This window comes from Peromyscus maniculatus, chromosome 18 (genome assembly GCF_049852395.1).
Source record: "Peromyscus maniculatus bairdii isolate BWxNUB_F1_BW_parent chromosome 18, HU_Pman_BW_mat_3.1, whole genome shotgun sequence".
In the NCBI taxonomy this organism is placed as follows: domain Eukaryota; kingdom Metazoa; phylum Chordata; class Mammalia; order Rodentia; family Cricetidae; genus Peromyscus; species Peromyscus maniculatus.
The window spans coordinates 2,429,019-2,454,195 of record NC_134869.1 but is presented as its reverse complement, the minus strand read 5'-3'; the positions used below and the strand labels follow the sequence as shown (position 1 = coordinate 2,454,195).

At 49.5% G+C, this 25,177-nt stretch overlaps 1 protein-coding gene across 6 annotated transcripts in view; it reads left to right on the top strand.

Moving 5' to 3' along the window:
* Nucleotides 1–24,922, top strand: part of Rfx4 (regulatory factor X4) — a 154,480-nt gene extending 129,558 nt beyond the window's left edge. For 5 of the 6 annotated variants that reach the window (XM_006986974.3, XM_042263156.2, XM_076554462.1 and 2 more), the window contains 3 exons: nucleotides 10,681–10,843; nucleotides 12,395–12,533; nucleotides 23,650–24,922. In XM_006986974.3, coding sequence (XP_006987036.1) covers nucleotides 10,681–10,843; nucleotides 12,395–12,533; nucleotides 23,650–23,922 — 575 coding nt within the window. In that variant the 3' untranslated portion in view covers nucleotides 23,923–24,922. Of the gene's footprint in view, nucleotides 1–2,996; nucleotides 7,725–10,680; nucleotides 10,844–12,394; nucleotides 12,534–23,649 lie in introns of those variants that run through there. The other variant, XM_042263158.2, reaches the window with a different exon arrangement.
* Nucleotides 24,923–25,177: the final 255 nt, after the last annotated feature.

Sequence of the window (25,177 nt, the reverse complement as noted above, 5' to 3'; positions counted from 1 at the left end):
CGTGCTTGGAGGCATCAGGAGAGACCTCACAGAGGAGGGGAGGGTTGGGTAAGGTGCTGCGCCATCCTGTTTATCACTCAAGCTTTAAGTCTTTCTTTTTCCTTCTGTTAGTTAAGATGGCCTTGGTGCTATATAGTGTGTAAGGAGTTATTACAGCAGAGACCCACTTCATGCATGCACACAGCTTTGGTGGGGAATTTTGTCACAAGGAAAGCATTTTAAATGCAGCCATTTGGAAGTGCCCCTTCTCCCAATATTGGGCTCCGCCAGATTCTAGAGGGTTCCCAGACCAGCACCTTCTCACAACTTAGCAGACAAGCTCCTGGGAAGTGGCAGCAGCCACACTGGCTTGGAAACTCTGGGAATCCAGCTGAACAAACCTTCAGACAAGCGCTTATGACACTCACCAGCAAGACTGACAGGGAAAAGACCTGCAGTGTCTTTGCTCACCGACAGCAAGACAGGGGGCAGGTGTGAGCGCTGTTCACAGCTCTCCAGAACGCAGGGCTTCTTCCTAGATTGGAGTATTGTTATACCACCATTCCTGGGTCTCCTGCTCCACAGAGGAAGCAGAGGGGCAATGAGCTACCAAGAGCCACCTCCCTGGACCAAGCCCCTGCCATGCCACCATCACCAAGGCAAGCAGAGTCATGGCCATCCTGTCTTCTAAAACACATGGGCAAGTTTTGCATACCAAACAGTGTGATGAGGGTGAGACTTCTCCCAGCACTGCACCTCAGTCCATGGGGTGGCGGGGAAACGGGAGGGTGTGAGGCGTGTGCGGGGAAGCCTAATAGGAACATCTCGGAGTCATCCTGCTAGTGAGTCTGCCTGGCTTTCTTTGTAGCAATTTGGAGGCCTCAAGGTAGGGCAGGTGTGACGATCACCAAGGCCACAGGAATATCATAAAAGTGTTGAGAGATTTCTGTGCAACATGCTGCAGGTCATAAAAGTACCTTCTTAGAAACACAAATGTGAAACAGGCTCTCTTCGGGAGACTGTAAGCTTTGAAGATTCTGGCACATTCCAGCTTTGTTCTCAGGCATCTCCAGAGGGCATTAAAAATGTCATCCTACATAAAAATATCTGTACTAGTACCACTTTTGAAATACCCCATGGATCAAGTCTGAATCCATAGACTGGATCTTGATGTGCAATGGGCCATGGCCTTAGAAGAAACACACACATAATTTCTAAGAAGCTGCATGGTTTTATGTATATGCTATAAATTTATTATTGTAGAGTTCTTAACTTTCACGCATACTTTCATTGAATAATATTGTAACTTAGAAAATGATTATACAAATCTAATGAAACATGCCCATCATGCTCTTTAAAAAAGTTAACTCAGTATATGATTTTAATGTTTAGTTAATGTCATTAAATTGCTTTCTCATTCCATCTACTTTCCAAAACACTAAAACCAAAAAATTACATTTATTTTTGTATGTGTGAGTATGTATGTGAGCACTTGTGCATGTTGAGTATGTGTGTGTGCACTTGTGAATGTGTAAGTGTGTGTGTGCACATGTGCATGTGTGAGTATGTATGTGTGCACTTGTGGATGTGTGTGTGTGCACATGTGCATGTGTGAGTATGTATGTGTGCACTTGTGCATGTATGAGTATGTGTGTGCACTTGTGGATGTGTAAGTGTGTGTGTGCACATGTGCATGTGTGAGTATGTATGTGTGCACTTGTGGATGTGTGTGTGTGCACATGTGCATGTGGGAGTATGTATGTGTGCACTTGTGCATGTATGAGTATGTGTGTGCACTTGTGGATGTGTAAGTGTGTGTGTGCACATGTGCGTGTATGAGTGTATGTGTGCACTTGTGGATGTGTAAGTGTGTGTGTGTGCACATGTTCATGTGTGAGTATGTATGCGTGCACTTGTGGAGGTCAGAGGGAAACTTGTGGTAGCTGATTCTCTCCTTCTACCACGTGAGTTTCAGGGACTGAACTCAGGCCATCAAGTTTAGTCACATGCCTTTCCCACTGAGCCATCTTGCCAGATTCAACCCAAATTTTCTTTGAAGGAACCCAAAGTAGGGTCTGGGAATGTAGCTTAGTTGATAAAATGCTTGTTTAGTATTCCCGGAGTCTTGGGTTCAATTCCTAGCAATGCTAAACTGGAATCTCGCTGTACCTATGTAATCACAGAACTCAGGAGGTGAGGCCAGATCAGAAGTTCAAGTATCATTGATGAAATGATGTATCGTCAGGTTTGACTTAAAAGTCAATGTCAGCCAGATACCGGAGTCTTTCACCAAACCTATGTCTCCGTTTGAATGGACACTCCTTCGTGTTTTCGGCAATGAAGAAGAGAACAGTTATCATGTCTCTTCTTTGAACACAAAGTATTAGTCAATGGCGTATAACCTCATGACGAGGGCCAGGAAACACTCTGCAGCACCCAGAGTGAGTTATGACTCGCCAGGAAAACAGTTTCCCTACTCTGTCTAGCTTCCACATTCACGCAGATATATATTCTTAAATATGGTATCAAGACTGTGCTATCATTTTTAAACAAGGGTGGGTGGGGGAGAGAAAAGGGTTGGCACAGGTACCTAAAACTGAGGCTGTCAAGGCCAAGGGAGTTTACTAGAGCCTTTGGGCATCTCAAGATAAGAGCTAGTTATAGAACTCCTCACCAACAGATTTCCACCGGGTAAAACCTAGCTCGCTGCCATCCACCCACCTGGAACTCCGTGGGCTTGCCGCCTCCCTCGCGGTCAGGCAGAGTTCAGAAACTTTAATTCTAGGGGAAGGGGGCTCTCTTTTGCCTCAGGGGCATGGCAGGTGGTGCCTAATTGATCAGTCTATTTAACATGACATGGAGCTGCAATTCTTTAATGTCATTTAAAACAAAATGTTAAGCTCAGACTGTCTGGGCAGGCCACCGAGGGCTCTAAACCCCCCATTTATGATGTCACTTTAAGTGTTCCCTCCTTTGGCAATGACAATAAAAGTTAACTATTAAGCTTATGTTTTCAGCTTCCCACCCAGGTTCCCTGCAGCACAAAAGCAGCAAATTCAATCATTGGGAAGTTAGGTTGCCTGATGAAACAGGGGACTCCTCACAAACGGCCCTGACTGTAGAACATCTGGCCTGCCCAGCTGTACGTTCTCGGCAGCAGTTGAGGATGTCACAAAGATAACTGACCCTTCGACTCTCCAAGTAACAAAAGCCCACTTATGCTAAGGCCGACTAAGCCCAGCGGCTCCCAGTGGTGGACACTGGTGACTCATTTACAGTGAATCCTCTCCATCACAGCTCCTTCCTCCTCACTGAAGGAACAGAATTAGGAGAAATGAATCAGGACAGAAAAAAGACTGTTTCCTGCATGCTTTGATTTCGCTCCATCCATCACATCTTGACTTTGTTCATCCGTCCACTTCATCTTTTATTCATTTGTTCATGCAATCAATACGGGCTCTGTGTTTAGACTGTGCCCAGCCCTGGAGGTGCAGAAGTGAGAACAAAACAAAACAGATTTGGCGCTGCCCTTGGTGGTACTTAGGTCCCAGTGGGTGACGTGGACACAGAAGTAAACTACCAGGTAAATAGGTAACTGTAAGAGGTCTGAGTGAAATAGCAAGGTGTTATGAAGAAGTATAACCTGGAGGCCTGCCCCAGTTGGTGAACAGAGACTGCCTTCCTAAGGAGGTGACATCTGTCACAAAGCTGGCTGGTCACCAGGAGCCAGCCATGTAAGAGTTGGGGATCGGCAGCGTGGACATCTTGTGTGCAGGTTGGAGGCAGAAAGGGCTTGGGGTGAAGAGGACCAGCTGTGCCGTGTGAGTGTTGTGCCAAGAGATGAGCCAGCATGCCTTCCTGGGAATAGATTCACCTGTCGCCCCGGCCACTTTGGTCAATCCGATGGTGACTGCGGAGCTATTGGTGCAGTAACTCAAACAGGCAAGGCTTTCGTGCCAGTGGGCACGGTCCTTAAACAGCATCCCCAGGACTGAGGCAGCCATGGATGCATCTGGATAGAGGTACAGGCAGATCCATAGACATAATCTTTCTGTCTCAGTCATGAAGGATATAAGAAACATTTGTTTAGTGTATCTCAGAAGACAAGTATCAATATACAAATAAAACCTTTTGTGACTATAGTAATTAAAAATAAGCAAGCAAATAAAAATGTATCTGTCCTGCCTATAGAGATGGCTGGGGTTAAGAACACTGGATGCTCTTGCAGAGGACCTGGGTTTGTTCCCAGTCCCCCATGTGACATTCTGTAACTCTAGCCCCTGTGCATGAAAATAGTACACATATATACATGCAGGCAAAATATCCACACACAGTTTATACACCTGTTAAAATAAAAACCCAAGCTGGCCATCACAGTAACCACCAGCCACATACCGGCCAGTTCAACTAAGGAACTGAACTTTTCATCACATTTGTTTTTAATAGTTTAAGTTTGAACAGCTATAGGTGGCTGGTGGCCAGCGTCTAGGGCATCGAGTTCCAGATTCTCCACACACTCACAGGAGCATCTTCCTGAGAAGCTGCAAGCAAAGACTTAGGCTAGATTTTCCAGGTTGGGGGAAAGGTTCAGGGATCTCCTCCACCACCTGGGGGAGAAGGTAGAGCTGGACAGTCCGGGAAACTGTCCGTTTACACAAGCGTGCAGCAGAATCTCACAACATCTGGACTGGGGACGTAATTCAGCGGTAGGGTGCTTGCTCAAGCACCAGCCCTAGTGGGAAGACTTTCATTTTAAGCAGGCAATAGGACAGGAAGCAATGTGTTACAGAGCCTTGCCTCTCGGTGCATGGCTCATGGACCAGCAGCACCGTCATCTCTGAGACTCTTCCTACAGTAGATGCTCCCCTGCTGACCCAGTGGCTCAGATCTGCATTTTAACACCATCTCCAGGGATCTGAGCATGGGAAGCGTGCTTGCTATGGAAAGGCTTAGGAGTCAGGGCTGTCTGCACTCCACATCCAACTGCATCTAACCTGAGTGAGATCCCTCACCTCAGATAGCATACATGACAAGTCTGGACGTGGTTTTGTGTGCCTGTAATCCCAGAATCTGGAATTGAATTTGAGGCTGAGGCTGGAGAAAGGACATTCATGTGTTCAAGACCACCCTAGGATAGCAGGCCCTGTCTCAGAACAAAGCAAACAACACAGAAAGGAGCGGTAATGCCATCGGCCCCCAAACTGTGTGGGAAAAGAAACACAGATGAGTTCTGCTTTCCGGTGGGTGAACATTCACTAATTCACTCAGGAAATTATTGACTGCCTTTCTTTTCCAAGCACACTTTCTGGCCTGTGCTTGCAGCCCCATCCAAAACCAAAACAACCTTGAGAAAGAATGTTCTCTTGGGGATGGGGAGAAAATGGTCCCTCATTGTAGTGTCAGCCCCATAAAGCAGCCATCGGCTGCCCCTTGGAGGATCTCTATAGAATCGTGAATGGTCAGGAGCCCTACCCCTGTCCTCAGACCTTTAAACACGAGGGGCTGTGTGAATGGTGTGGGCTTGGAGGCAGCACAAGGAAAAATGGGAATTAGGGAGATAGGGAGCACTGTTGTTTAACCAACAAATAACGAGCATTTGGGCTGTATCAGCCTTTCCTTTATTAGTGTCCCTTAAACCACAGCCTTTGTGGCAGCTCTTCTCACTGGAGGTCCCCACCCAGGAGCTGGCACACAGGGATGCTCTCTGCTCCCCAGGCAGAAACTGCTTCTCACCCAAGCCGGTAGGTGTTAATCTGCTTAAGGCTGCATGAGTGGATGCATTAGATCGCTGGCACACGGCCATTTAGAGGTTTTGTTCCCTAGACGGCGGGGGCCCATTTTCCCAGAGTTCTACAAGCTTTTTGTTTGATAAGGGCCATTCCTAACAGCACTGGCTCCTTCCAAGACAGAGTCAATGAAATCAAAACTTACTGAACACCTACTACCTGGCGGCCCGATGCTGGGGATGGAGACCTGAATTAACAGTTGCTGTGCTCTCAGGCTCAGACGAAAGTAACTTCTGCTGCATTCCTTCAGGTGATGGCTACCCCACCAAGTCTTCCTACTGCTTAGAAAAAGCCCTCTGCCTTCCTTGACTGCCCCCTCCAACTAGGCTTTGGTTTTGCCCACTCCCCTGAGGCACAGGGCTTAAAGGGTTAAGCGCTTGCTTGTTGTGACTGGCTCATTATTCTCTCAAACTTTTCACCCCCTCCCATTACAGTTCTGGTAGTAAATCTATGTTTTTTGTGAAATCTTTTCACAGAAGCAGTATGCATTTGTTATAGAAAAACACAAAAACAAAACAAAAAATTACAAAACACCAACTTTCTCATCCAGAAATAGCACATTTTAATTTTTTTTTTAAAAAGGAAAATGTTTAAATTTTAAAAGTGCTCTAATCTCATGAAATGTATTGTTTGTGGTCTATGCATGGGTGTATGATTGTGTGTTCACAAGTACACCCAGGTGCGTTTGTGCATTCACACACATGGAGGCCAGAGGTGAGTGTCAGGTGACTTCCTTTGTCACTCTCGGAACCTGGAGCTGGCTGGCCTGTGAGCTCCAGGATCCCAGCACTGAGATCACAGGCACACAGACCTCCCCGCTTTTTACATCCGTTCTCACAATCTGAACTCAAGTCCTCAAACTGCAGCAAGCACTTTACCAACAGAGCCCTCTCCTCCACACCTCTAAAAAGAACTTAAAACACAGAGAAGGGAGCCACGTCTAACCCAGTCACCTGAGATGTAATTATCTCAGGAACTTTCTCTTCTGATCTTTGTGCAGCTCTTATGAAGGATTTTTAACAACACTCCTGACGAAGTCACTCTTTGGTAGTTTATGAATGATTTCTCACAATGCACCCGGTGAAGCTACTGTTTTTGGTGGGGAGGAACATGACAGATGTGAAATGTAGAAAGAGGGGGGCTTGTCACTTTCTGAATGAGGGGGCCAGTGACGTCACAGAAGCACAGTCTTTAGAAGTTTGCTGTGATTGGCTACCTTACAGTCACGGTCCAGCGTCCCATCCCTAGTGCGCTAGCCTTTCATCACTGTGACAAGTAACTGAGACTGAGATGACGACGACGACGACGACGACGACGACGTTTATTCTGGCTGTGTGGAAGGACTTGAGTAGCCCCGGTGCTCTGTGCTTGGAGTAGCACATCATCGCTGAAGCGAAACCACTCACCTCATGGCCAGGAAGTGGAAGAGGGTAAAGAGGAGGCCAGGCTCCCACAATCCCCTTCACGGGCATGCTGGCATGACCTAAAAACTCCCACTAGGCCCTGCCTCTTAAACACTCTAGGCACCGAGAATTTAACACATGAACATTAAGACGCAGACGACAGTACACGTGTGATCTCGGCAGTAGGGAGGCTGGGGCAGGAAGAAGGGGGTTTAAAGCAGCCTGGGGTACATAGGAAGACCTTGTTTCAAAACAATAAAAAGTATAGTCTGGTGATAAGACTGACCCAAAAAGCTTGTCTTTCTTCCTTAGACTCTGGAACGAGAGACAGAGAAACATACTTTAAAAACCTTTCAGGAGGGCTGGGGAGGTAGTTCTGCAGACAAAAACACTTCTGTGTCAGTCTGCGTTCAGTCCCTGGGACCCACGTAGAGATGGAAGGAAAGAAACCTCTCCACAAAGATGTCCTCCGGCCCCCACATGCAGGCAATGGCATGTGCCCAGCAGCAGTAGTAGTAATAGTAATAATAATAATAATGATTTTATTTTAAAAACATAATTGAAATATTAAAACAAAAAATATTTTAAAAACAAAATGAAGGAGCTGGGGGAGATAATAAGTTGGCAAAGCCAGCTGGAGTGGCACATGTCTATAATCCTAGGTGAGTGGATCTCTGGCTCACTTACCAGCCAGTCTTGCTGAACTCACAAGCTCCAGGTTCAGAGAAAGACCCTGTCTCAAAGGAAAAAGTGAAGGACAACTGAGCAAGACATTCGATGTTGATCTCTAGCCTCAACGCACATGCCTGCCCCCCCCCCCAACACACATACCACACCCACAAAAGACACTAGAGCACCGGAACTCAGGTGCCTAACTCTCATTTTTAACCCACTGCATGCCCAGTTCATTGTCATATATGATCTTAATCCTTGCAATAGTCTTGCAAGATAGAGATGACTAATCCTACTTCACAGAGAATGAAGCAAACATTCACAAGGTCTGAGAGGCTTTCCCAAGATCTCCCAGTTAATGCAGAGCAGAAACAGGACTCTGAGCAGAGACACACACAGGCAGAGAGAGGGAAAAGTGTGGGGTTGGCCTGGGCCACCCGATGCCCTGAGACCATGGGCGAGACACTCAGCATCTTCTGAAGCCTCTCTCCCTCAGCCCATGCTGACACAGGAAGCTGTCTTAAGAACTGAGATGGTCTACTGTGTGTATGTGTGGGAGGGGGGTATTGATGACATAGAACAGGCTAGCGTGCCTTCTTTATGTGGGTGTTTGAAGGAAGCTCCCACACTATCCAATTCCAAGGACAATGGGCACATGTTCCCAGCCATAAGGCTCCTAACTGTAGCATCAGATCCTAGAAAAGCCAGAGCCGGGGTGACGGCCACATAAAGCGAGGTGGGCGTGTAGCAAATGCCATTTCACCTGATTCCTAATTACACTTTTATCTCCAAGTTAGCTCTTCTTTCTTCTTCCACTTCGATATTCTCAAATTCTCTGTGCTTCTACGTTTCCTTAATTTTTTTAAATTTAAGGATGTTTGTAAAGCACTTGGCCCTACAATAGTTGCTCAACAGAACATAGCTCCTTGTTACGCTCTTGAAGTAGATCTTTGCCACTTTATTAAAAACGATATTATCTGCATTCCAAGTGTGCAGATTTACGGAAGTTCTTAGTGCAAGGCTCTTTCAATAATAAAACAATGCATTTAAGGCTAGGTTTCTTCCCCCCCTTCCTCACAGCTCCTCCTCGCCAGGCCTCTGCCCTGCAAACACCACAGTGCCAATCCACCAGCTCGGCCCGTCCTGCCACCCCATGTCAGCACAGCGGTTCTCCGCGCCATCAGCAAAGCCTTGGGGGACTGACACACTGAATTCTAACATGCAGACTCTTCCTTTGCCTTTCTGTAAGAGTTCTAAGGTAGAAATGGGCTTCTTCAGACGACACAGGATTTTGTTTTATTTCAGCTTTTTTAAAATGTATTTTACTTTGTGTGTGTGGGTATTTTGCTTGCCTCTGTGCACATGCACCCACGTTTACCTGGTGCCCATGTGGGCCAGAAGAGGGACTGAAGTGGGTGCTTGGAATTGAACTCAGGTTCCAGGAGAGTAGTCTTAACTACAGAGCCATTTCTCTAGCCTGTTTTATTTGATCTTAAAAAGAGCATCTGTTACCCTATTCTCCAGCTTTCTGTGAACCCAGAAAGGACGCTGAATCCTGTTCCTTACACCTTGTAAAACAGGTTTATTTCTGCTATCTTAATATTTTAGAATTTATCAGAAATTAAGTTGTCTAATGAGTTTACTGCCTTTAGCAAGTTTTTAAATTATTCTTATAAAAATTCTACCCATCATATAAAATGTGCCTTTAGAGAACCTTTTTCAAGTCACCCCACCCTCACCCCCAGTCCTTAGCAGCTTCAGGTACCCAATTAAAAGGCAGTAAGTGCAATGGGCGAGGCCACAGTCCCGGTCCCTGTCTTCCAGTCTCCAGAGAGTGCACAGTGATCTGGGCGGTGTTGGAAGCAGGTTGCTGGCTCTGGAATCCAGAGCGCGCACAGTGATCTGGGCGGTGTTGGAAGCAGGTTGCTGGCTCTGGAATCCAGAGCGCGCACAGTGATCTGGGCGGGGTGTTGGAAGCAGGTTGCTGGCTCTGGAATCCAGAGAGAGCACAGTGATCTGGGCGGGTGTTGGAAGCAGGTTGCTGGCTCTGGAATCCAGAGAGAGCACAGTGATCTGCGGCGGTGTTGGAAGCAGGTTGCTGGCTCTGGAATCCAGAGCGCGCACAGTGATCTGGGCGGGTGTTGGAAGCAGGTTGCTGGCTCTGGAATCCAGAGCGTGCACAGTGATCTGGGCGGTGTTGGAAGCAGGTTGCTGGCTCTGGAACACCTGTTGAGTTGAACAGGGACCCGGGCCACGCTGGGCCAGGCTTGGCGTTCTTTTTCTTTCTCTCTTCCTCTCCCTCCCGTCCCTCTTCTTCCTCTTGAGCTTTTTACTGAGTGTATCTGGGCAGTCAGGCCCTGTCCTAAATGCCGGGATGGGCAGACTGGCACACACCTAGCATCATAGAATTTGCACTCTGGTGTCGGGGAGGGGATGGGCATTAATCAAACCACAAACTTTCCAGAATGGGGGACTGAATATTGAAGTAGGTACCACGAAGGCCCTCAATGCCCTGGAGGGGCCTCACCTAGTCTGGAGACACGAGACAGCTTCTCTGGATTCATAGATGAAGACCGAGTGGGTAGTGAGGGAAGAGAAAGGACTCCAGGCAGCGGAAGCAGCATGCGCAAAGGCCCTGTGATGCCAGAGATTGTAGTACTCTGAAAAAATAATTCTGTGGCTAGACCAGGGCTGCAGGGGAGACTTCTGGTAAGGTGAGCCGAACCAGGGAATGCCTTGAAATGAACGAGTTTGACTTGCAGCTTAGGGTCAGTGGGAAGACACTGTAGTGTTGTAAAGACGAGCTGTTAGTGACCGATGCAATGTGACCTGTCTCTCAGGAGCAATGCAGTCCTACACGTGGTCGCTGACATACACAGTGACAACAGCTGCTGGATCCCCCGCTGAGAACTCCCAACAACTGCCCTGCATGAGGAGCACCCACATGCCTTCCTCGTCGGTCACTCACCGGATACCGGTCTACTCCCACAGAGAGGAGCATGGGTAGGTGACTTGCTTGGCACTGAACTTCAGAAGGATTCAGAGAGTAGTTTTTTCCTCAGAGTACAGGACAGGGGCTGCCCTCTGGTTAGTCTGCATGCTTTCCTCAGCCCTATAACCGTGGAGAACTGTTTTGTGTGACCCCCACAATTGCAGGTGAGGAGGAGGGAAGAAAGAGGGAATGGTCCCGTAGCTCCCCAAGGTGGCTGGCAAATTGTGGCGCCCCAACTGAGCATGTCTCACCCCAAAGCTGGAGTTTGTCCCCCACATCCCCTTCCCAGCAGCTCCCTGTGTAGCTTTCTGCTCACCTTGTAGCCTTATAAAGCCCCACAGTGTGCCCTTGTCTCTTTAGACTCTATTTAGAGGTTGTCTACCCCACCTGTGGTATGGAGGTCTCTAGAGGACTGCAGTGATGCTCCAGCTTCAGGGAGCCCCCACAGCTTCCAGGGGTGCTCTGTAATCTGGATCATTCATTTTGCCCATGTTGTGGGCAAACCTGGTGAGGTGGCCCTGTGATGCCCAGCCTGCACATCCATTCAGAAGATTACCTGAACTTCAGCAGTCCTTGGCCTGCTCTCTCCATCAGGAGCCAGCGACTACACTACACTGTGCTTACTAAGCATACTCGTGACATTGAGAAGAACCCCACAGTGCAGGGAGCCTCACCTGCAGCTGCTCACAGGCCTGCAGACTGGCTATAGAAGCCCCAGAGTAGCTGGGGTGCAGGGGCATCTCAGGCAACTCCCAAACAGGTGGCCCAGAAGACAGAGGGCTTAAAGGTGTACATAGGCCTGTAGGTCAGTATGTGCCCACAGTTCAGATCCCCGGGGTCTCCACGTGGCAGGCATTATTCCCTGAGGCATTTCCCTGCATAATCACAATGAACTCTTAGAACTGTATTTCAGACCTTTTTTGAATCTACAAGGATGGCAGAATATAGACTCATGTGGCCACGGGTCCAGTTCTTTGCCAGGACAATGTTATGAGATACAGTCATGGTAGTAGCAGCATGTATGCATGTGTGACCCTATGTGCATGTGGCATTGCCCTCACATGAGTGGTCCCAGTATAACCTTGTGCATCACTTCGCAGATGAACTACAGATCACATTGCTGGGCAGTAGCAGAGCCTAGCTCTGAACCAGGATCTCTGACACCTGCTTTTTCTCACCATGAAGTTCCCTCAGGTTCTTCACCACCACTGCCCAGCAAAAAGTCCAAGGATTGCAAAAACACGAGTCCAAAGCAAATGTTTTCTCCCTGTCTGACTTCAGGACGTACGATGGGCTTTTGATCCGATGGGAGGAGAGGCTCCCATCAGAGTGATGTTCCACGCCCTGAGTGCAAGCTTGCCGAGAGTGCTGAGGGAAAGGCAGCGCCAACCTGGGCTTTAGACTCGCACAGCGTGCAGCGGGGAGTGGAAGGAATCAAGCAGGAGGAAAATGGGTGGTGGGGGGACAAGGAGAAAAAACAGACGCGGTTGATTTTTTCAAGGTGTCAAACTGACTGTTCTCTGATGTGACTCACAGTATTCATTGTGCTTGCCGCATTTTAGGTACACGGGAAGCTATAACTACGGGAGCTATGGCAACCAGCATCCTCACCCAATGCAGAGCCAGTATCCAGCCCTGCCTCACGACACGGCCATCTCGGGACCACTCCACTACTCCCCTTACCACAGGAGCTCTGCACAGGTGAGCACAGGGGGGAGGTCCTGCTGGCTCAGGGCACTTGGTGCTCCGTCAAGTCAACTAAACACAGTTAATAAGTCCACTGTGTATGCCGCCCGTAGGTCCCCAAGGACAGCAGCTCGTTGCCCTTGAGTGGTAACTGGCCTACCTTGGGTGCTTGTGATCACACGTTTCCCTTATGCATCCAAGTCACTTGACTCTTAAGTTCTGACTCTCTTTGACCTCTCTGATGCCATGATCCAGCTGTTTCCATTGGCCCTTTCTAGGCACCCACCTCACAGTGGGCCTCAGTCTTCTTTCCCATCACCACCCTCATGGCATCTGTCAGGATCTCTACATCATGATAGCTGGTCTCTTGGTTTTCCCGGTGTGTTCAAGCCTGGCCCTCACAGAATCTTATCCAGAAGCATCCTGAAATGGACCCTCTCTTGATTACTCTCACCCACCACAGCCTAGCAAACTGATCCCTCTACGGCCAGTCTGGGGTGGTGGGAAGTTGAGGAAACATCTAGATCACCACTGTCGGGTGTTCTAGTTATCTGAGACACCCTCCTGTGTGCTGTCCCAAGCAGGACTGATCACCAAGCCCATTCAGTTCTGTTTGTTTTTTGTTGTTTTGTTTTGTTTGAGACAGGGTCTCTCTCTACGTAGTCTGGGCCATGACCTTGAACTCATGGAGATCCACCTCCTTCTACCTCTTGAGTGCTAGGATTCAAAGTATGTGCCACCACACCCAGCCTCAATTTTGTATTCTAAAATGTCTTTGGCATCCTAGCTGTCCGGCCTTAGCTCAAGACCTTCATGCCTAACCCAGATAACAGCAGGCCCTCTCTGTCTCTAAAGCTTGCCCTGTCTGCAGCTAGAGGGGTCTTTTGGAAAAAACAAAAACAAAACGCTGAGTCTGGTGCCATATTGCAGTCATCTCCTCAGCTCACTTCTCAGTATTTTGTTCCTTCCTGGCCACCGTACCACCCTCTATCCCCATGCAGAGCAGCAGCAGCAGCTGTGCACAGGTGTAGTGTGTGCATGCCACACACCAGCGCCCCAGGCTGCAGGCACTGTTCCCCAAGCTGGGAATCTTTTCTGCTGACTGTCTGAACATCTTGTGGCCTTGTGGGTCTCCTGAGAGTACCCCCTTCCTTCCTCCAGGTCCTTAGCAAATTCCTGCCACTCTCTGGGCTTTCTCTTTCAGTCACACTCCCCACATCCTGTCAACTAGCCACTTCTAACTCTGCAGGAGCGCCTCCAAGGCAGAGATGAAGTCTCCATCCCCAGGACATGGCACACAGAACCCTTCAAGGTCAGCTTACTTCTTCCAGATACTGCAGTATGGCAGGCTCTGTACTGAGCACTTGGCACACACTCTGGATCACCCTAGAGGAAGAGGAAATGAGACAGAGTAACTTGTGCAGGCATCAGAATCCAGGAACTGAGCCTGCTTTCTGGCTCATAAGCATCCCCTTGCACTGTTTCTCAGATGCGGCTCTCGCTTTTGGAGTGGAGGGAAGTAGCTCTAGGCAGACCCAATGGTTGCGGTGGGCTTTGTCTGCTCTGAAGGTTGAGAAGCCACAGGTGGTTTTCGTGTCAGAGAAAGAGAGCTCTCAGGACCCCTGTAGGATAGACACAAAGGGGGGCTGGTGTGGGCAGGGGCCTAGGAGTGCAAGGGCAGGATGGAGGCTCTACAGAGGCCACATTGCATCAGCCTGCAGCATACAGATTGGCCTCCAAGGGAGGTGCTGAAGAGAATGTATCCACAATACAAAGGCACTCAGGGTAAACAGGCATCTGTTTTGATTTCCATCTCTGTACCAAGGGAAGCCTGGTTTAATCCCAAGACAAGGCAAGAAGTTGATTCCACTAAGTCATCACCTAGGGCATTCATTAGAGAAGGATCTGCGTAAGAGATGTCAGCTCCTTAGGCGCAGTCTCTGCTGGGAGCAGAGCCTGGGCTTCTCTGGCGATTCCCTCGATGATTGAGTTTCTGTCAGGATCACACTCAGCGCAAGCTAGGCACTCATTCGTTCACTCCTTCCCTCCCTCCCTCCCTCCCTCCCTCCCTCCCTCCTTCCTTCCTTCCTTCCTTCCTCATGTGGTTGCTGGGAGCCTGCTTTATGCAAGCAGAGCTGCAGCTTCCAGAAGTCCTGTAGGGAAGTAGGCAGAAGCATCCTGCTTTAGTGAGCATGTGCTCCAGCCAGAGACGGCATCACCACACCACAGCTTTGGGTGTTATCTTCCTTCTTTCTCTACTGCCTCATGCCCCTGCCCCAGGAAGTTTCAGGAGCTCCTTTTGCGGGGTGATATTTTTAAAACCATCACCATAAAAAGAAGCCAAGTTCTCCTCAAAGCCCACAGAGACCCTGGCGATTAAAGATAGGTCTGCAGTGTCCGTTTGGAAGCCACAACAGTACCCAACTGGGACCTTTATCACTCAAAAGCTGGTCTTAATAGAAATGGCCAAAAACTAAGCTACAGTCAACAGAGAAACACTGTATATATAGATGAGGACTCAACCAGCCTCTCTACCATCTTGCCTTGTGGCTCTCAGACAAGGGTGTTTGACACCCTGCCATCCCCATAGACACACACACACACACACACACACACACACACACACACACACCACTTTATGGTTCATGGTTTAGTTAGTCTCCATCTGTAAAGTGGGGTGGGTAAAAGTTAATTATATCATATCTCTGTCCAAGTTGTTGGGCAAGGTCAGCATTGAAATGTCCTTCTCTTAGGGAAGGTCCTGTACAAAGACAAAGCTGCTTTTGTTTCATTTTCCATTAACATTTAAGCAATTTGCACCTCTGGGCACTTTGAAATAGATGGGTGCATTCGTTCCCATAACAACCTCAGGAAGACTACATTTTCTCCAGTTCTTAAAGATGGAGCAGCAGGGGGCTGGAGAGATGGCTGAGTGGGTAAGAGCATTGACTGCTCTTCTGGGGGACCTGGGTTCAATTCCCAGCACCCACATGGCAGCTCACACCTGTCTGTTACTCCAGTTCCAGGGCTTCTGACACCCTCACACAGACATACATGCAGGCAAAACACCAATGCATGTTAAATGAAAATAAAATATTGAAAAAAAAAATGAAGCAGCAATCTCAGAAGGGCCATGAGCCCCATCCAGCAAAGCAGACTTGCGTGCAAATTCGCCAACTCTCAGCCCCAGCCCCATGCCAGGGCTTAAAACCACTGTGTTGGGGGCAGCAAAGCCTAGAGACTGGCACTAGGATTCTCACTGAATGTCAAGTTCTGAGAGAGAAGACACACGCACATTCAAGGTCTTTGATTGAAAGTTGCATGTGCAAGGCTGAAATCCATTAGGGCTGAGAGGTCCTGGCTTCCCAGAGCAGAGGTCAGCAGTCTGGAGCACCATGAATGGATAGCACACTTCACTGTAGAAGGTTTGTGGGGATGAGGAAGAGGTAGGTCTAAACTCAAGAAAATTCACAATCAATGTTTTTTAAAGAAATGTACTTTGCACTGGTGGGGTGGCGTACACCTTGAATCCTAGCACTTGGAAGGCAGAGGTAGGCAGCTCTCTATAAGTTCAAGGCCAGCCTGGTCTACAGGGTGAGTTTCAGAACAGCCAGGGCTACACAGAGAAACCCTGTCTCCAAAATCCAAAAAAAAAAAAAAAAAAAAAATTGGTTCTCAGCAGAAGAACACCTACAAGTCAAGACAGCAAGTAAATACCTGTTAGGTTGAAAGACACATCTATCCATGGACTGTGATATTCACATGCATCCCAGCACTTATGTGATCAAAGTAATCTGAACTCACATGCTTATCACATGGATGTGTGTATGCTTGTCAGAGAACTCATTTTCACAGTGTGTGCTTGCTTATGGCCAATATAAAGGTGAACCTCCTATCCAGCTTGAGTCTCAGAACTGCTGAATTTGTGGGTGGGATATTTCTGAGCCTCAGTCAGTACCTGACCATGCAATCCTTACCCTGTCAGCAACCATAATTGTGAACATGGCCCAAGAGTTCAAAAGTCATGTGATCACCCAGCATCCATATGGCTAGGCATGCACTCCAGGAGGCAGGAAAGTGTTTCCTTTCTTCTCATTGGAATGGCTCAAGGGCAACATGACCCATGCGGTCTTCATCTGCCTGGCTCCAACCAGCCCACAGCCAGTGCTCCACCAATCTTCTAAGGGTGCTCCACCCTGGGAGCATCTTGGACCACAGTAAAGGAACACACACACACACACACACACACACACACACACACACACACACACACACACACACACACACGGCTAGGAAGACAGCTCAGGAAGGTACTTGCTTGAGTTTGTCCTCTAGAACCCATGTTAATGTAGTAGAATGTGTTTATAGCCCCAGAGCTGGGAAGCAGCTGGGACCCACTGGCCAGTCAGCCTACTTGGCAAGTGCAAGGCCAGTGAGAGACCCTGTCTCAAAGAAAAAAGAGTGGTAGACAGCACTAGAGGAAAACACCTGAGGTTGTTCTCTGATCTCCACGTGCACATGTACACACATGCAGACATGTGCCACCGATGCATATGTGCACACTCACATACCAATCAACCATAATGTTGCAAAGTCTTTAAGTACAGAGCTAGTTTCCCTGGGCTCAAATCCCAGATCTGCCTGATTAGTTCTGAGCTTCAATTTATTCATCGGGAAAATGGAGATAAGTTATAATACCCATTTCACAGGGTGTAGTAGCCATGCTCAGTAATTAATAAAGATGAAAATAAGATCTGGCTCGCAGTTAATACTATTTGCATTTATCATATTCCCCTTTGCCATCCAGTTATAATAGTCTTCTATTTTATGTAATTACACAGTATCTGTTCTCTGCACGGCACTGGTTCTGCAGAGGTTCTTCTTCTCATCCCACTCACACTCCCAGGACCTAGCACAGAGCTCAGTCCTTAGTGATTGCCAGGATGTCAGTGAAATGAATGAGCCTTGTTTGAGTACTGTAAAATCAGCATTGGGACATTCCAGGCAGCCACTGAGGCTCTTTGGCTCACTAATAAACCACAATCCTATGCCCTTCAGAAATGAAGAACATTGGTAATGGTTAACACATTTTGAAAACTTACAACATGGTTTCTAAGTGGCTTCACACCAATTCATTTGATTAATCTTGACCCTAAGAGCTCAGCAGATGTGGACAGTCTGACAAAGAGTTTGGGGAGCCACATCCTACTTCAGAAGAGGCCGCGAGGAAAGCTGCCCGGGGCAGCCCCTGGCAGGCCCTGGGTGCAGTGAGAGCCGCCTTTCACAGGAAAACAGTTTGCACTCCTGACTCAGCCACCTTTCACCCCCTGCCCAAGCAGCAGGCCATGTGGTGGGAGGCAGGGATAAAGGGCTCACTCTTCCCTTTCCATGAGCAGGAAAGTCCACCCTGGAGCAGAGAGTCGCTTCCCAAAATAGACTTCCTAATACAGTTCCAAAGAGGCCAAGAGTCAGTCACTACCAAGATGGACTTATACCATAGCCTCTTGCCAACTGCTTTACACACACACACACACACACACACACACACACAGAGAGAGAGAGAGAGAGAGAGAGAGAGACAGAGAGACAGAGAGACAGAGAGAGACAGAGAGAGAGACAGAGAGAGAGAGAGAGAGAGAGAGAGAGAGAGAGAGAGAGTCAATAACACCCCTCATGCACTCACTCCTTTCAAGAAATGGTAACTAGTGATTTATCTTATCTTTAAAAATCAGCAGCAACAGCTTGTGATTTGATCCAGAAACTGGTAACTTCCTGTCATAGGCTCTCAACAAAAGCCCCTTTATTCTGGCCTGAGCTCTTGGTACCCAGAGTTTGTACCCAGCATGCTTAGAGGCCTTGCATGGAGCCAGATGTGAAGTGTGAGAGGTGAGATGGATGCTGCTGTGGTACAGCCTCCGCCACTCCAGCAGATGACAGAGAAGTCTTCACTGGTCACATTCATCACTCGGCCAAGGCAGCCGGCACTCCACTGTCTTGCCTTTCAATGGTCTCTTACACCAGGGGTAAGCAAGTCACTGACTCATTTGCAATTAGCTGACCTAATGGGACAGACTTTTCCACGCTGGTAACAGAATTGTATTGTCACACTGCAGATATTTTGAGCCATTTCCAGGCAATTGCTCTTTTGATTCTATGACACAACCTCTGGGCACAGCTGTGCTGAGGGTCCTTGATGAGGCACAACAACTACACTCTCTTGAGCTTGGTGGGAAGACTTCCAAGTCCACACTGTGACATTTTACCTACCCAAGTCAAGGCCAGAGAGGCCAGCAGGCTTCCAGTGGCCTGGGTCAGCACTCCAAGGCCTAGCTCCGTGGAGGAGGAGAGGTCTTGATGAAGAAAGATGAGAGAGGAAAGGGTTTTGGGAGTGGTAGGTAAGCCAAGTTTAGGTCAGTCAGATTGATATGGGGAAATCGTTCTGGGTTTTTGTCATGCTCTGTGACACCCGGCTCGGCTCCAGCTTTTCCCACTTCTACAGTGTGAGTCTAGATTTCATGACCCTGAAGGTCCTTTCTGCTGGGAATGTTCCAGTGTACATTTACCAAAAATGATTGGCACCTGTTAGGTGCCAAGCACTGTACCAAATTTGGGGGACACAGTATGAACAAAACAAAGCCCCACAGGGAGCCTCTGAATGTAAGCCAGTGGAGAAACGGCTGCCAGGCAGGGTGGAGGTGGTGGGGCATTTGGCTTCTTGAGATGGGATGTCCAGAAAAGTCACTCCAAGGAGTTGATGTTTGAGCTGAGAGCTAAAAAGTGGGGAAAAGGGCAGATGTGACGGGAACTGGGGGAAGAGTAGTCTGGGAAGGGCCTGAGGGAGGACCAGCTCAGTGTACCTCTAGATGAAAAGGGAGCCCTCTGTGCCAGCACCATCCCAAAGAGGGGCCAGGATGACATGTGCCCAGCTGTTTCACTTAGGAGAGCATCACTGATATTTCTTCATATTATCTTTCTAGTGCGGCTGGGATCTTAATTCTTTTTTCTGAGAATCTCCATTCACAGGCCTGAGGGCCCACCATGACTCCACCCAAACAGTGTCCTGGGGCCTCATTCTGCACAGCACATGGGTCTGTGCCAGTGCTGGAGATCTGATTTGGGATTATGAAAACCTTGGCATGCTGTCTGCAGTCTCCTTGGCAACAGCACTTGGTCCTTCTCCCTGGAGTTCCCAGACACCTCCTACACCCTCTCTCTTAACTGTTCTTTTCTTGTGCAGCGGCTGCCCTTTGCTGTGTAAGCACGAGGTCCTACCTGAGGGAAACTCTCAGCCCTCCACCTGAGACCCCTCTTCTCAAGCCCTGAGTAGTCAGCTCTCTTCACCCATGCCAACCTCCTCTCTGTCGCCTGCTTCCCCTGGGACACAGCTCCGAGAGGCAGAGGGGCTCCTTTGCCCATCTAGACTCAGGGGACAGCCATTGTTGTCTGCAGCTTCTGCTGTCTAGGCTTCAGCCTGTCTGTCTCCCTCACAGGAGGCACCTCCCACCTAATCCCGGGGTCTCCACTCTCCAACTGTCAGGGTAGACATATGGGGGGCAGGAGGATCCACACACCCTCTCCTCCATGGTGCCCTTGTCACTCTTGTTCATTGGCTCCTGTCCTGTTGGCCATAAGCACAGTGAGGACATCTTCATGCTGACGACCTGGAAACATGAACTCCAAAGGGAGCCTCAGCTCCCCCACCCCTCCCTCGCCATCATTCCAAAGAGGCCTTGTTTCCATAGCGTTGCTTCCGACAGGGAAGAATGTAAAGGGAGGCCCCTCTCACTCCTGACTCTCTCCAGAGTCCTCTTCCACATGTCTCCGCCAACACCTGCTCCTGGGCCTGACTCGTCCCAGAGTCCCCTTTCCTGCTGCCCCCCGCCTCTCCTGACAATGTCCTCCCCGTCTCCTGACAATGTCCTCCCCGTCTCCTGACTCTGTCCTCCCCGCCTCTCCTGACAATGTCCTCCCCGTCTCCTGACTCTGTCCTCCCCGTCTCTTGACTCTGTCCTCCCTGTCTCTTGACTCTGTCCTCCCCGTCTCCTGACTCTGTCCTCCCCGTCTCCTGACTCCGTCCTCCCCGTCTCTTGACTCTGTCCTCCCTGTCTCCTGACTCCGTCCTCCCCGTCTCCTGACTCTGTCCTCCCCGTCTCCTGACTCCGTCCTCCCCGTCTCCTGACTCTGTCCTCCCCGTCTCCTGACTCCGTCCTCCCCGTCTCCTGACTCTGTCCTCCCCGTCTCCTGACTCTGTCCTCCCCGTCTCTCCTGACTCTGTCCTCCCCGTCTCTCCTGACTCCGTCCTCCCCGTCTCTCCTGACTCTGTCCTCCCCGTCTCCTGACTCTGTCCTCCCCGTCTCTCCTGACTCTGTCCTCCCCGTCTCTCCTGACTCCGTCCTCCCCGTCTCTCCTGACTCTGTCCTCTCCGTCTCCTGACTCTGTCCTCTCCGTCTCCTGACTCTGTCCTCCCCGTCTCCTGACTCTGTCCTCCCCGTCTCTTGACTCCGTCCTCCCCGTCTCCTGACTCTGTCCTCCCCGTCTCTCCTGACTCCGTCCTCCCCGTCTCTTGACTCTGTCCTCCCTGTCTCCTGACTCCGTCCTCCCCGTCTCCTGACTCTGTCCTCCCCGTCTCCTGACTCCGTCCTCCCCGTCTCCTGACTCTGTCCTCCCCGTCTCCTGACTCCGTCCTCCCCGTCTCCTGACTCTGTCCTCCCCGTCTCCTGACTCTGTCCTCCCCGTCTCTCCTGACTCTGTCCTCCCCGTCTCTCCTGACTCCGTCCTCCCCGTCTCCTGACTCCGTCCTCCCCGTCTCTCCTGACTCTGTCCTCCCCGTCTCTCTTGACTCTGTCCTCCCCGTCTCCTGGCTCTGTCCTCCCCGTCTCTCTTGACTCTGTCCTCCCCGTCTCTCTTGACTCTGTCCTCCCCGTCTCTCCTGACTCTGTCCTCCCCATCTCTTGACTCTGTCCTCCCCGCCTCTCCTGACTCCGTCCTCCCCGTCTCCTGACTCTGTCCTCCCCGTCTCTCCTGACTCTGTCCTCCCCGTCTCCTGACTCTGTCCTCCCCGTCTCCTGACTCTGTCCTCCCCGTCTCCTGACTCTGTCCTCCCCGTCTCTCTTGACTCTGTCCTCCCTGTCTCCTGACTCCGTCCTCCCCGTCTCCTGACTCCGTCCTCCCCGTCTCTTGACTCTGTCCTCCCCGTCTCTCCTGACTCTGTCCTCCCCGTCTCTCCTGACTCTGTCCTCCCCGTCTCTCCTGACTCTGTCCTCCCCGTCTCTTGACTCTGTCCTCCCCGTCTCCTGACTCTGTCCTCCCCGTCTCTTGACTCTGTCCTCCCCGTCTCTCCTGACAATGTCCTCCCCGTCTCCTGGCTCTGTCCTCCCCGTCTCTCTTGACTCTGTCCTCCCCGTCTCTCTTGACTCTGTCCTCCCCGTCTCTCCTGACTCTGTCCTCCCCATCTCTTGACTCTGTCCTCCCCGCCTCTCCTGACTCCGTCCTCCCCGTCTCCTGACTCTGTCCTCCCCGTCTCTCCTGACAATGTCCTCCCCGTCTCTCCTGACTCTGTCCTCCCCGTCTCTCTTGACTCTGTCCTCCCAGCCTCTCCTGACTCTGTCCTCCCCGTCTCTCTTGACTCTGTCCTCCCCGTCTCTCTTGACTCTGTCCTCCCCGTCTCTCCTGACTCTGTCCTCCCCGTCTCCTGACTCTGTCCTCCCCGTCTCTCTTGACTCTGTCCTCCCCGTCTCTCCTGACTCTGTCCTCCCCGTCTCCTGACTCTGTCCTCCCTGTCTCTCCTGACTCTGTCCTCCCCGTCTCTTGACTCTGTCCTCCCTGTCTCTTGACTCTGTCCTCCCTGTCTCCTGACTCTGTCCTCCCTGTCTCCTGACTCTGTCCTCCCCGTCTCTTGACTCTGTCCTCCCTGTCTCTTGACTCTGTCCTCCCCGTCTCCTGACTCTGTCCTCCCCGTCTCTTGACTCTGTCCTCCCCGTCTCTTGACTCTGTCCTCCCCGTCTCCTGACTCCGTCCTCCCCGTCTCTCTTGACTCCGTCCTCCCCGTCTCTCCTGACTCTGTCCTCCCCGTCTCCTGACTCCGTCCTCCCTGTCTCTTGACTCTGTCCTCTGCATTCACACAGAGCCCAGTCATTTACCATTTCCTCCTTGCATATCTTCCAGGACTCCTGAATGTGAACCTAACAGAGAGACGTTCTTTAAATGACAGGCACTAATAATAACCTTGGAAGCTGTTGGCTTGCTTTCTCTTCCACAGCCTGCTCAGGGCTGTGGTTCATGACTGAATTCGACTGTAAAATGCTATTTTTAATGTCTTGTGTTTTACCTGGTAGTGCTGTTCTCTTGGATTGATGGAATAGGACTTACCACATCTCCATGGGTAACGATAAAACTCACATCCATCCAGCAATCACACTTATCTGGACATACTTGCTAGTGTGTATACACAAAGGCACACCCAGCACCAGCATCCACCACCACCACCAGCAACATCTCCACTACCACCACCCATCACCACCACCACCACCACCACCACCACCAGCACCTCCATCCACCATCCACCACCACCACCACCACCACCACCAGCAGCAGCAGCACCTCCATCCACCATCCACTACCACCTCCACCACCACCAGTATCACCACCACCAGCAGCAGCACCTCCATCCACCATCCACCACCATCACCAGCAGCAGCACCACCACCATCCACTACCACCTCCACCACCACCACCCGTACCACCACCACCATCCACCACCACCTCCATCCACCATCCACCACCACCAGTGCCACCACCACTACCATCACCAGCATCACCACCACCCAGCTGGGGATAGTTCTCTCTTTGAATTTGACTGCTCAGAATGTTGCAGACTCTGAGCTCACAGATAGTCATACTGTGTAAGCAGAACACCAGCCAGCCTCTAGTCATGAGAACTTCTGTGACTCTCCCACTCATTGCTTCCTTGGACCAAAGTTGGACAGAAGCTCCCTGATTCCTTTCCATCAACTCTTGTGAATAAGTATCTTGCATTTTTTTTTTTTAGCTTAAATAAGTTTGCTTTTGGGTGCAGGGTGCAGGCAACTTCAAGCTAACCTTAATTTTGTGGACTTTCTTTCTTCTCCACAAGTACCCTTTTAATAGCCCCACTTCCAGGATGGAACCTTGTTTGATGAGCAGTACTCCCAGGCTGCATCCTACCCCAGTCACTCCCCGATGGCCAGAGGTGCCGACAGCCAACACGTGCTACACAAGCCCGACCGTGCATTCCACGAGGTATGGAAACTCTAGTGACATGTACACACCCTTGACCACGCGCAGGAATTCCGAGTACGAGCACATGCAACACTTTCCTGGCTTTGCTTACATCAACGGAGAGGCCTCCACTGGATGGGCTAAGTGACTGCTTTCATAGGAATCCATATTTAATATTAATAATTAATAATAATAATAAACCCAATACCCACTCTCCAGAAGACGTTATCTCTATACATCGTAACTTGCGGGCTGTTCCTAAGCATCCATTTTCCTAATGAACAAGAGGATGTTCAACATGGGATGAAAATAGACTTTAGTTCAGAAACAGGACTTACTAAAAGTCACTGGGATTGGGTTCCTGTAGCCAAGCCAGACTTGACTGCTTCTATAGAGCACTATTGTGGGCAGGCCAATCTGTGCCTTTCCCCTCTGTTCCATGACCTTGCATGGCAACCACTCCCTGTAGGGAACTTACTTTCCTGTTGACAAAGCTCTTTAGTCTTGAAGGATGGATACTGGAGCCAGACTCTGGTTTGTGCTCTTGGATGGGCACATAATTTACCAAGAGCATTTGCCTTGCCATGAGTGTCATCTCACTGTCCAGTTAGCAGCCCTCAGCCATGTTCTCCACCTCCTACTTCCTGGTGGTGTCATCACTACTTCCTGGAGCCCTAGGGCCAAATGGAAGCTCCTGAAAATGCTAAGCAACCTGTTCCACTCATACCTGCATAGCACCTGCATTGTCTTGGAATGTAAGCACTGTTCTGAGGACCGAAGAGGCCTGTTGCATTTGCCTTTAGTTGATTGATGTCTGTAGGGACCAGTTCTTCTACGTTCAAGGATTTGTCCTACATTTGCACAATGGCTACCATCAGCAAAAGGCAGGAGAGGGGTTTCTTAAGTTCTGTGGGAAATGTGGATTTATGGCACTAAGTATCATTCTTTGCTGTGTTGCTTTGTGAAGCTGGATGGATCAAACTTTCACTTAGCAAGCACCAAGTATGAAAACAGCTGTCGTGGTTCCTTCATAAGACTAGAATACTTTCCGACACTTTGCTAGAAAAAAAAAAAATCAAAGCTGTGCCTTTGAGTCTATACTATACTGTGTATGTGTGGAAATAAAAGTGTATTGTACTTTGGGAAAATTTTTTCGTAGGTAATTTTTTTTTGTCAGATTTGTAGCTATTTGTGAGGTTTGTTAGAGATTAACATAGGTTTTCTTTCTGTATTATAAGATGCACCAAGCAATTATGGTGGACCTATTACCCTATGGGTAAGAAATAAATGGAAATATGACATCGGATGTTTTAGCAAATGTTCTGTAAATAAAATGTTTGATCACACCACCCAGTGTGATAATCATGTCTACAGCTAAAATGGAAATAGTTTCACTATCTGTA